At 45.8% G+C, this 12124-nt stretch overlaps 1 protein-coding gene across 2 annotated transcripts in view; it reads right to left on the reverse strand.

Moving 5' to 3' along the window:
* The window catches only part of LOC117523519 (regulator of microtubule dynamics protein 2), a 143139-nt gene that overhangs the window by 79364 nt on the left and 51651 nt on the right, over positions 1-12124 (reverse strand). For both annotated transcript variants that reach the window (XM_034185075.1, XM_034185074.1), the window contains exon 3: positions 42-219. In XM_034185075.1, the coding sequence (XP_034040966.1) occupies positions 42-219 (178 nt within the window). The remainder of the gene's footprint in view (positions 1-41; positions 220-12124) is intronic.

Raw genomic sequence — 12124 nt, forward strand, 5'->3', positions numbered from 1 at the left:
GATAAAGTCTTCCAAAGCACTCGGCAGCAAAATTAACACACCTCTTCTGTGTGCTCCAAGAGGATTCTCAGACTTTCTCTCTTGTCAGATTCAGAACCACGATGCAAACTGTCAACTTGCTGAAGAAGAGCTGATAACTTGTCCACATGTTCTTCTTCATCCGTCTGTTCTGCATCACTTAGATCTTCTTCCTCAGAGTCTGTGAGTGCAGTAATATACCTGCATGCATACACAGAAACAGAAAAACAAAATGATAAAGCTTCAGGGAGAAACTACACCTCTGAGGTTCAAATGGTTTAAAAAAGGTTTTGTTTTTCATCCTGCTTCCAGCAATATGCGTCACATGGCCTCAGCAAACCATCTGCTACTTGTGGAATGTAATCACTGCAGCTGAGGAATTTATGAGATCAATCAAAATCCTGGCATAATCACCTTTTTTATAGCCCATTTTCTGAAAGATCTAAATGTCCACTGCTAGTTTACACACAGACTAGTATGTTGCACGTGGGGATCCATGGGCTCTAGATTGGGTCGTGCTTACAAAATAGGTAGCTGACATTTTTCAAGGGTGATAATAAATTAAATAATGACTTAGAATGGCATGAGAGTACAGAATGTTTTTAGAACCTTAGACATCAACAATTTTTACAAGAGGAACTCAACCCTTTTATTTCCTGTTAATTATGTAACAATTTTTAATGTTAATTTACTGTATTACTATATTTATAAATTGTTTAGGTTGTTGTTATCATATACACGTGATAATTATTTATTCTTGTTTTTAAATTATTATTACTTCTATTTTGTCATTTGATTTTTTAAATGGACCACAACGGAAATAAGTGTTTTCACTTTCTTGTATCATCCATGTATTTTTAACATATTTATACATCGCACTTACACTCGCGCTTTTAATATAAAGATGATTTACTGCCCCCTGCTGGAAAGGCATGTGATTCCAAAATGTAATCAGCAACATTAGATAATAGTCATAACTTCTCCAAAACTATTAGTCCTATCAGTGTTCCGTTTTGGCGCCGTTCATCCTTGACCCAAAATACACAAGTATGCCAAACAGCAAATGTCAGGTGTGCTCTGTTTGTCCAAGATCGAAGTTGCACTTCCACGCACAGCTGCTGTAAGCAGGTGGTTTTAATTTGACAAAGACAGCGGGTGAAGACATTAAAACCACTAAACATTTCACTCATGGTACTAACATGAATCTTAAGTCACTCATGGTGATAGCAACCTGACAGTTATCTAAACTGACAAAACCAATTGAGCTACAAAAATCACAATAAATCAATAACACTAACATAAACCACAATAACAACATTTAAAAACTCAACACCCCGAACTCCCATGGTGCATTGCAACAAAGCATCCATTGTTTGCTGGTTAATTAAAACCACTATTTTCTCTAAAAATATTTGTCCTATCAACTTTCCGTTTTCACAGCATTCATCCTTTTGATCCAAAACACATAAGGATGCCAAATAGCAAATGTCAGCTCTCCCCGGTTTTTGCGTGACTGAAGCCATACACACACACACACACACACACACACGCACACACACACACACACAGAGAGAGGCCACTTGGCTATTAGAATATAGATGGCACCAGGTTAGTTTACATAAGTTGGTCACTTAATTGTTTCTAAGTGCTAGCTGTAAAGTCAGCATTAACATTTTAACAGGAATACCTGAAGACTTTTGCACAAACAGAAAGTGAGTTGTTTGTCAGGGTGAGACACGCAACATTCGTGTTAGGTGTTTTATGGAACTCTTTCAGCTACTGTATAGTAAGTATGTACTAACACCTTGAGCCAACACTTAACAAGGAGCAGTTAAAAAAAATAGCTACATTAACAGCAGAGGTAAAAATGAAAGACACAGACAAGGAGAGAAAACATGAAAAGCCATTATTAGGTGTTGGCAGCAGCAGCATTTGCGTCATTGGTGGTTAAGGGAATATTTTGGGCTGCCAGCCATGGTTGTTGAGGGATGTGTCAGAGCGAGCCGCAGAGACAAACACCATGGACCCAACAGGTGCTTCGTGCCAGAGGCTGCTTTCAGACTCCAACCCACACACACCTTCAACTGTGAGTGCTGCGATTAAAGAATGGGCGCATTAGAGGTGCATTTTCTTTAGGGGGGAAAAAACTGCCAGGATGAATGCTGCAAGATAAACAACATAAATTAAAGCTGCATGGTGTGCTGAAATGCAGAAAATGTCTCCTCTTTAAGTAAGAATAATGCTTTATTTCCCACCAAACATATGCTCACATTCCACTAGCATTCAGCAAATAAATTAAAACGTTCATAGAAACATACACAGACAGGCAGACAGACAGATAAGAATATATTCCACCAAATTTCATGAAACAAAATACTTCTGTATGAATATTTTATTTCTCATGCAGGGCTGGTATGATTTAAATTGCTGCAAAAAAAATCATCACAAATTATTTTTTTAAAGGAATCAGTACTTAAAACATCACTGAAATATGAAATCAGTACCATTAATTAATGGCACTTGTACATGTTGTACTGTATGTGCACCTTTATGTTTTAACATGTCAATAAAGATTATAGCTAATGATATTATTTGTAGAGTCTCACTTAGAAGAGTAAAATAAATGAAAATGAAAAAAGTCAATTTAAATCAATAAAAGTCAACTGAAATCGAAAAAAAAAAAAAAAAAATCATGACTTTTTAGAAAAAAGGTTTTTTTGTTTTGTTTTGTTTGACCAGCCCTGTTCTCATGTACTCTAATACAATGTTTTTCCAATATCAAATTAAAGTGAATGAATCAACAAAGGGGCACTATCGTACTAGGAGATTTTGAGAATGTTTCAAAGCTACACACAATGACATCTGAGCTCAGCAGGACACCAAGGACTTTTTAAGAGTATATTTTTTATTTTTCTGTAAACCTTACTGGGAAAACTGTGGCAAATCCAAAGCTAGAATTGTTGTATGCTGAAACATTTTAATGGATCATCTGTTGCAATAGTCACGCTGAGTGAAAACGTTATCTTATTTAATGTTGTATGCTAACGGTGTTAGCACTTTTAGCAGCTGTCAGTAGGTCCACTTAATACGATTAAATAGTAAATGGACTGCATTTATATAGTCCTTTTCCATCTGAATCAGAAGCTCAAAGTGCTTTACATGATGCCTCACATTCACCCATTCACACAGACACACTCACGCACCAATGTTGGGGTGCCACCATGCAAGGCGCTCACATCAGGAGCAGTTTGGGAATTACAGACCTTGCCCAAGGGCCCTTAGTGATTGTCTGGTTTGGTTTGGGTTCAAACTGAGGATCCTCTGGTCTGACACCCAACACTTAACCACTAGACCATCACCTCCTTGATTACTGAGGAAATACATGGTTGATACCTTTTACTGTCCACACCAAAGTCAATAGGTAAGAGAACCACAGCACAGTTCCCAAAAATATGAAGTAATAAACATCTGAATAGTGGTATGCTTGTTAAGACCCTGTCACACCTTGAAGATTTCGCCAGCATATGCCAACCATATTAAAAAACGCTGCCATAAGTCTAATAAGTTAAGAGTAAGTTTTTTATAAGTTAAGAGCATGCTGAAGCACGTTGAAGCTCACTGATATATGTCCTAATACGCTGAGCTCCTGGACAAATCTTGGGCATGCTGAAAATTTTCAATGCATGCCAGAGTATGACACATACGTCCGTCACACGCGGGACAAATTGTATAGGTAAGTTATGCGATTGTTTGCGCACGTTTTACTCATAAGTCGAAATACGTCCATTAATGCTGGCCAGTGATTGGATGAAACCTGCAGTCCTCATGCAGACAGTTTCAATCACACACTGAGTAAATTGTGTTCGCTGCAGTCCGATCCGTCATGTAGCCACACAAAGTGTGGCTGGAAACAAGTCCCTCTGTGGTTTTTCTGCTCCACATGCACTTCTCAGAGGATGCCAGTGTTGTGCTCTGATCACACAGAAGCACTGCAATGATATAAACCTTTAAAGCACCAGTCGATCACAATCAGGTGGGATCAAATAAAGCGCTGTAACTCTTTAAACTTTTAAAGCGCCAGCACTGTCCATGTGATCATTAGATGACCTGATCAATCAGGTGTGATCAGACGTGAATGAGGTGCTGTGAATCTTTAAACTTTTAAAGCGCCGTCGCTGTGATCTGTTGGTGCTGACAGATCACCAGATCACTTCATTCAGGTCTGATCACACCTGGTCGCAGTCAACTGGAACTTTAAAAGTATAAATCATCACAGTGTTTCATTATTCAGGTCTGTGATGACCTGATCAAGTACGCAGATCAGCGGACCTGATCAGAAAGCAACCGCTCGGCGCTTTGAAAATTTATAGAGTCACAGCACTCCATTCATTCACAGATTGCGTTTACCACAGCCAGTCAACTCATCAGCATTCTGTACACAGTGAAAATGGTCTACCAAGATAAAAAAGTGAAAATAAAAAATAAAATAATGTTAAATTACTGTGTTTCTGACCCGCACCGCGCTGTGCAGTACCGACCCGAACCACTTGGTGGAAACGGGGCTGTCGGCAAACGCTGGTTAATTGTTAAGGTGTGGCAGGGCCTTTAGCTGGTACTTCAGACTCGGGGGAGTGGGGGGCGGGTGTTCAGGCTTTTTTTGTCCCACACTGAGCCACCCACGCTCCACTCTTTAACGCATTAATGAGTTCATTGTGAATCAGTGTGGGCGGGGCTGTCGACATGGCAATACCCAGACAAGAGGGTCATTTTGGCTGTTCCAGGTATCTACAGAAAACCAATGCTTGATGTCACACAGGCATTGTCCAGCATATATACAGTCTATGGAGCTAATACATGTTAAGCCTGGGTCCCACCGAGTGAAGAAGGAGTGAAGAAGGAGCCACGCACCCTGTTTTTTTTGTTTCGTGAGCTATCGTGGCATTATAGTGGCTCAGAGTGGCTCTTAGAGGCATTATCTTCAGTTAACGAGGCTCCTCTCTGAGCGTGGCGCTAATTTCAAGATGTTCAAAATTTAGCAACAACAGCGTGGTGCAGTTTGTGTTTGAGTTACTGCGACGGCTTAGAGGCATTTGCGTGGTGCTTATGAGTCTGCAAAAAGTCCATTATCCGTGCGCCTGGCACCTTCGCAGGACCTGAGGCTATTTTTGGAGCGGCTCCTCCTCTTGCGCACACAACTGCACCTGCTCTGTGCGCTGGACTCTATATATTTTGTAGTGGATTAATCATTTTCTGCCAAACCTTGGATGTTGAAAACACTTCTAATCACTTCTGGCATCAGAGGACTGTTTCATCTGGACACTTTTTTTCCTCTCTTTCCTTCTCCATATGGGATGTATTTTGAGCAGCTTAAGGTAATTATTTTTAATGTTTTTTATAGCTTGATAAAACAGTTCCTTGCTATAAAAGTATGTTTGTATGTTGATGTCTGTTGTATGTAAATGTATGTTGATTTAATATCTTGTTAATGGATCACTGTGTGCGCGCACTGAGGCAGGACCTGAGAGGCTATTTTTGGAGCGGGTCTTCTCTTTGCGCACCAAATTCCACCTGCTCTGTGCGCTGGACTCTAAATAAAATAATTATTTTGTAGCAGATTAATCATTTTCTGTCAAACCTTGGATGCCGAAAATACCTGTAATCCTTCTGGAATTAATATATCACATGAGCTCCGCTGTGTGTGCGCACTGAGGCAGTAGTGACTCATCACGCTTCAAACGAGCATTTAGGCAGAACGCCAGTTCACAAAAGAGTGATATTTCAGTCAATATTGGACGAACACAAAGTTAAAATTTGGGTGACTGCGTGAAAGTGGATGTGTGTTTAAAGCCATGGAAGATAATAACTCCAGTGGAGCAGCTAAGAGCAGGAGCTGTGCGGCAACACAGGTGGAGAGCGCGCAAAAGAGCAATTTTGAAGACATAACACAAAGTTAAAAGTTGTATCATGGTGACTTGTAAGCTGCGGAAGAAATAAAGAAATATATATATTGAAAATGATCCACAGGTGTATATAATAAAACGGCCACCTCATTCTATATGCAGAACGGCACTGCGCGCAAAAGAGCGCTTTTGCAGAAATAAACACGAACACAAAGTCAAAAGTGGAATCACGTTATAAAAATGATTGTGCTTAAAGCCAGGGAAAAAATAAAGCCAGCAAGATGGAACGGAAGCCAGAAAGAGCAGAGAGGCGGCTGTCCATGAAAGGACAACAACAGCGCGCGCGCAAAAGAGCGATTTTGCAGAAATAAACGGACAAAGTTTTGTGTGTTTAAAGCCGCAAAAAAAAAAAAAAAAAAAGCCAGAGAGCCGCGGAGCCAGCGAGGAGCACAGAGGCGGCTCTCCAGGAACCCATGGTTCGGGTCTAGCTGGTCTGGTGCATTACAGGTGGACTGCGGCCTGGCGCACAGCGCACAACTGCAGAACTGTGATGGAGTGTCTATTTTTGGACTGCGTTAAAAAACAAAAAAGAAGGGACATCTTTAAATGCTGCTGTGAATCTGTGAATTGAAAACCCACACTTTGAAGGGACCAGGTATGGGAGGGCTGGAGGTTTGGACCAAACTCATGCCTAAACGTGCGCCAACATGGCGTTATCATGGCGCTATCATGGCACTACGTGGCTTAGTGTGGCTGATGCAAGCCATTCGAGGCTGTAATGACAGGTCGGTCGTGGCTCACTAGAGGCTGCTACGCTGCACTTGCGGGGTACAGAGAGGCACATAGTGGCACCTTCATAGTGGATACGTGTTAAGATGAAAACGTGGGTCATTCTTCAAAAAATCACCCCACACCCATGTGTGGCTCCTTCTTCAGCCTTCATTATTCGGTGGGACCGAGGCTTTACTGAGCAATGACCGATCAAGCAATGCATGCATTTATCAGACCTCAAGCCAATGCAGGGTAGAACTTTCATTTACAGTAACAAAATCTCTATTAACCATAATAAAAACGAGTATCAGCCTTCCACTGAAGTCTAAAATATCTGAAGTGTGCTAAAGCTGAAATATATTGAAATAGTTGTTGATACAGCACAACCATCAAAACAATGTCCCAAGATTTTTTTAGTTTGGTTTACATCACTAATGTTGAATTATAATTTTCTATAAAAAAGAACTGATAAATTGTCATAAGTCAGGTCTAGGAGCATGCACTGGGGCTGCACAGCGTCACATTCACCACATTACAGAAACATGTTGCTTCCTGGTTGGTAACCACTCAGGCAGACAATTGGTATCACCACACCTATCCAAATTCACCATCTATATCTATTTAATATGTTTTAAAGCATTTCCATGTGTCAACTACAATTGCCTAACAGAGTAATAACAACACACTGACGGGCAGCTTGAACAGCTTATAGTGGTTATATAGGTCACTGGTAGGCACTGAAATCTCACAACCATACAGTTAGACAGCAAGCATCTGGACCATAAACAATGGAACCGTCGATCTCCTTCAAAAGATACTGGCACCGCCAAACACTAATGTCTAGCGGCCTCATGACCCTATAAGGTCTTTCCAGTCATCTTTCAATCTCAAAGGATGAGAACCCAGAAAAACGAATGTCACTGCCATGATATGTGAATGTCTGTACAGGTTTGACACTTTTATTGCATACAGATACACTTCTGATGACCAAGTCCATGTAGTTACTGAAAGCCCTGGGGACTCATGTACAAACACTTTCATGGATTTTCTATTGAAACATGGCATATGCTAAAACTGTTATACGCACAAAGAAAAATTCAGATGTATCAAAGGCTATGAAATTGGGCTATTAGTAAAAAAAGTAGAAAAGGGGGTGTTCACAATAATAGTAGTGTGGCATTCAGTCAGTGAGTTTGTCAATTTTGTGGAACAAATAGGTGTGAATCAGGTGTCCCCTATGCAAGGATGAAGCCAGCACCTGTTGAACATGCTTTTCTCTTTGAAAGCCTGAGGAAAATGGGACGTTCAAGACATTGTTCAGAAGAACAGCGTAGTCTGATTAAAAAGTTGATTGGAGTGGGGAAAACTTATACGCAGGTGCAAAAAACTATAGGCTGTTCATCTACAATGATCTCCAATGCTTTAAAATGGACAAAAAAAACAGACGCGTGGAAGAAAACAGAAAACCATCAAAACGGATAGAAGAATAACCAGAATGGCAAAGGCTCTGTTGGGAAAGTGTAATGACACGGACCCACAAGAGGGGGCGCAAATGAACGGACAATAGATGAGCCAAAAATACAACACTTTACTGTTGTGAAAAGTGCACAACGAAATACAGATAAATGCAGAATTTGGATTACAGTCAAAAGTACAAAGGTGACGTGTGGGGAGGCTCGAGGATAGGAGACGTCCGTCCAGAGAAGAGCCGGATCCCACACGATTTCCACTGCCACCAAACCCGGAGGATACTGGAGCCGCCAAGTCCTGAGTCCCCAGGTGACCACCGTCTCCGGCTGTCGGATCTGGTACTGCTGGCAGGAAACAAAAACAGAAAACGAGGTGAGCGTGATTGACACTCAGTAACTCCTCGTACCAGTTCAGTTCATGCAGGTGGGAATTACACCTCCACCTCCGCAAATATGAACACAGTCTTTTACAGAACCTGAACAGTCACTTGTCTCACTGATCGTGAAGGGTGCGCTCCGTCACCCTGCCGTCACCGACCAGCTCAGCCTCCAGCTGACGCAAGTAACCAGGTACTCCTGTAACAGACAGACAAACGGAGTGCGATACGGCACAGATACGACTGAGGATTATTACCTCTAATGGTAGGCGATATCTTGGCAGCGGGGTGGAGATGTCGTCCGGCTCTTGTAGGGTGAGTGATGACGTGGTGATTGGTGACAGCTGTCATCATTGATGAGTGACAACTGTCACTCCCGGCTGTTCCCGCGAGGCAGCGCCCTCTTGTGCCCAAAGCCCGCACTTCAGGCAGGGCGCTCTCTGGTGGTGGGCCAGTAGTACCTCCTCTTCAGCGGCCCACACAACAGGACCCCCCCCTCAACGGGCGCCTCCTGGTGCCCGACCACGCTTGTCGGGGTGTCGGCCAGGAGGGCCGGGTCCAGGATGAAGCTCCTCTTCACCCAGGAGCATACTTCAGGTCCATACCCCTCCTAGTCCACCAAGTACTGGAACCCCTGGCCCTTCCGACGGACGTCCAGGAGCCGGGGCCAGGGAACGCCGGCGGTCTGCAAGGGCTTTAGCCCTGGTCTGGGCCTTCAGCAAGGCAGAACGGGCGGCGCGCCACACCCGACGGCATCGTCGCAGGTGGGCCTGGACCGAGGGCACACCGACCTCTCCCTCCACGACGGGAAACAATGGGGGCTGGTACCCCAGACACACCTCAAATGGGGAGAGGCCGGTAACGGAGGACACTTGACTGTTATGTGCGTACTCGATCCAGGCCAGATGTTCACTCCAGGCCGTCGGGTGCGCGGAAGTCACACAGCGTAGGGTCTGTTCCACTTCCTGGTTGGCCCGTTCTGCCTGTCCGTTCGTCTGTGGGTGATACCCGGACGAGAGGCTCACGGTGGCCCCCAGTTCTCTGCAGAAACTCCTCCAGACTTGAGAGGAGAACTGGGGACCACGATCCGAGACAATGTCTGTTGGTATCCCATGCAGACGTACGGCGTGGTGGACCAGGAGGTCTGCTGTCTCCTGGGCCGCTGGGAGCTTCGGGAGGGCCTACGAAGTGGGCCACCTTGGAGAATCGGTCCACTATCGTGAGGATGGTCGTCATGCCCTGGGACGGCGGGAGGCCCGTGACAAAGTCCAGGCCGATGTGGGACCAGGGGCGATGAGGCACGGGTAACTGCTGGAGGAGTCCCTGTGTTCTTTGGTGGTCTGCCTTGCCCCTGGCACAGGTGGTACAAGCCTGGACGTATTCCCGGACGCCGGCTTCCATGGACACCCATCAGAAGCGCTGCCGGACCACTGCCACGGTCCTTCACACCGCTGGGTGACAGGAGAGCTTGGAACCATGACAGAAGTCCAGGACTGCAGCTCTGGCTTCTGGTGGGACGTAGAGGCAGTTCTTCGGTCCTGTTCCTGGGTCCGGGTTCCGTGCCAGGGCCTCCCGGACGGTCTTCTCCATGTCCCAGGTGAAGGTGGCCACGATAGTGGACTCAGGTAGGATGGATTCCGGCGGATCCGACAGCTCTGTTTTGACTTTGTCTTCGTGAACCCGGGACAAGGCGTCCGATCTTTGATTGTTGGTCCTGGGGTGGTAGGTGATCCGGAAGTCAAAACGCCTAAAGAACAATGACCAGTGGGCTTGCCTGGGGTTCAGCCGCTTGGCGGTCCTGATATATTCCAGGTTCCGATGGTCCGTGAAAACCGTGAATGGTACCGCAGCTCCATCCAACAGACGTCTCCACTCCTCAAGAGCCTCTTTCACCGCGAGGAGTTCCCGATTGCCCACGTCATAGTTCCGTTCAGCTGGGGTCAACCTGCGTGAAAAATAGGCACATGGGTGGAGAACCTTGTCGGACTCCCCACTCTGGGACAGCACGGCTCCTATCCCTGAGTCAGAGGCATCCACTTCAACCACAAACTGGCAGCTGGGATCGGGCTGCACCAGAACTGGTGCAGTCGAAAACCAACGTTTCAACTCCCTAAACGCGGCCTCGCACTGATCCGACCAGGTGAAGGGGACTTTAGAGGAGGTTAGGGCTGTCAGGGGGCTAACAACCTGACTATAGCCCTTAATGAACCTCCTGTAAAAATTTGTTGAGCCGAGGAACTGTTGCAGTTTCCTACGGCTTGTGGGTTTGGGCCAATCTCTCAACGCCGCAACCTTGGCCAGATCAGGGGCGACGGAGTTGGAGGAGATGATAAACCCCAGGAAGGACAAAGAAGTGCGGTGGAACTCGCACTTCTTGCCCTTCACAAACAGCCGGTTCTCCAACAACCGCTGCAGGACCTGACGTACATGCTGGACATGGGTCTCAGGATCCGGGGAAAAGATGAGTATATCGTCTAGACATACGAAGACGAATCGGTGCAGGAAGTCCCGCAAGACGTCATTTATCAAGGCCTGAAACGTCGCGGGGGCGTTGGTGAGGCCGAACGGCATAACCAGGTACTCAAAATGACCTAACGGGGTGTTAAATGCCGTCTTCCACTCGTCTCCCTTCCGGATCCGAACCAGGTGATACGCATTCCTAAGATCGAGTTTGGTGAATATTTGGGCTCCATGCAGGGGCGTGAACACTGAATCCAACAGGGGCAGAGGGTATCGGCTGCGAACCGTGATCTCGTTCAGCCCCCTGTAATCAATGCATGGACGGAGTCCGCCGTCTTTCTTGCCCACAAAAAAGAAACCAGCACCCATCGGGGAGGTGGAGTTCCGGATCAGCCCGGCAGCTAACGAGTCCCGGATGTAGGTCTCCACTGATTCGCGTTCAGGACGTGAGAGGTTGTACAGCCTGCTGGACAGGTACTCAACGCCCGGAATCAAATGAATGGCACAATCGTACGGCCGGTGAGGGGGAAGAGTGAGTGCCAGATCTTTGCTGAAGACGTCAGCAAGATCGTGGTACTCCTCAGGCACCGCCGTCAGATTGGGGGGACTTTAACCTCCTCGTTAGCAGTCAAACCGGGGGGAACCGAGGATCCTAAACACTCCCGGTGGCAGGTTTCGCTCCACTGAGCCACAACCCCAGACGGCCAATCAATCCGGGGATTGTGTTTTATCATCCACGGGAAGCACAAAATTACACGGGAAGTAGAAGGAGTCACATAAAACTCAATCTCCTCCCGATGATTCCCAGACACTACCAGAGTTACAGGTAGTGTCTTTTGTGTGATTAAAGGGAGAAGAGTGCCATCTAGTGCCCGCACCTTCAATGGTGTAGGGAGCGCCACTAGAGGGAGCCCTACTTCCCTTGCCCATCTGCTGTCCAGCAGATTCCCTTCTGACCCCGTGTCCGCCAGTGCTGGGGCTTGAAGGGTTAGATCCCCACTCAGGATCGTAACTGGGAGACGTGCAGAAATACGTGTATGTCCCACGTGAATTTCTTGGCCCACCCTTAGCCCAGTTTCTAAGGGCGGGCGTTGGTGTTTAACTGCTTGGGGCAGTCTCTCTGCTGATG

Source organism: Thalassophryne amazonica, chromosome 13 (assembly GCF_902500255.1).
Source record: "Thalassophryne amazonica chromosome 13, fThaAma1.1, whole genome shotgun sequence".
Taxonomy (NCBI): Eukaryota; Metazoa; Chordata; class Actinopteri; order Batrachoidiformes; family Batrachoididae; genus Thalassophryne; species Thalassophryne amazonica.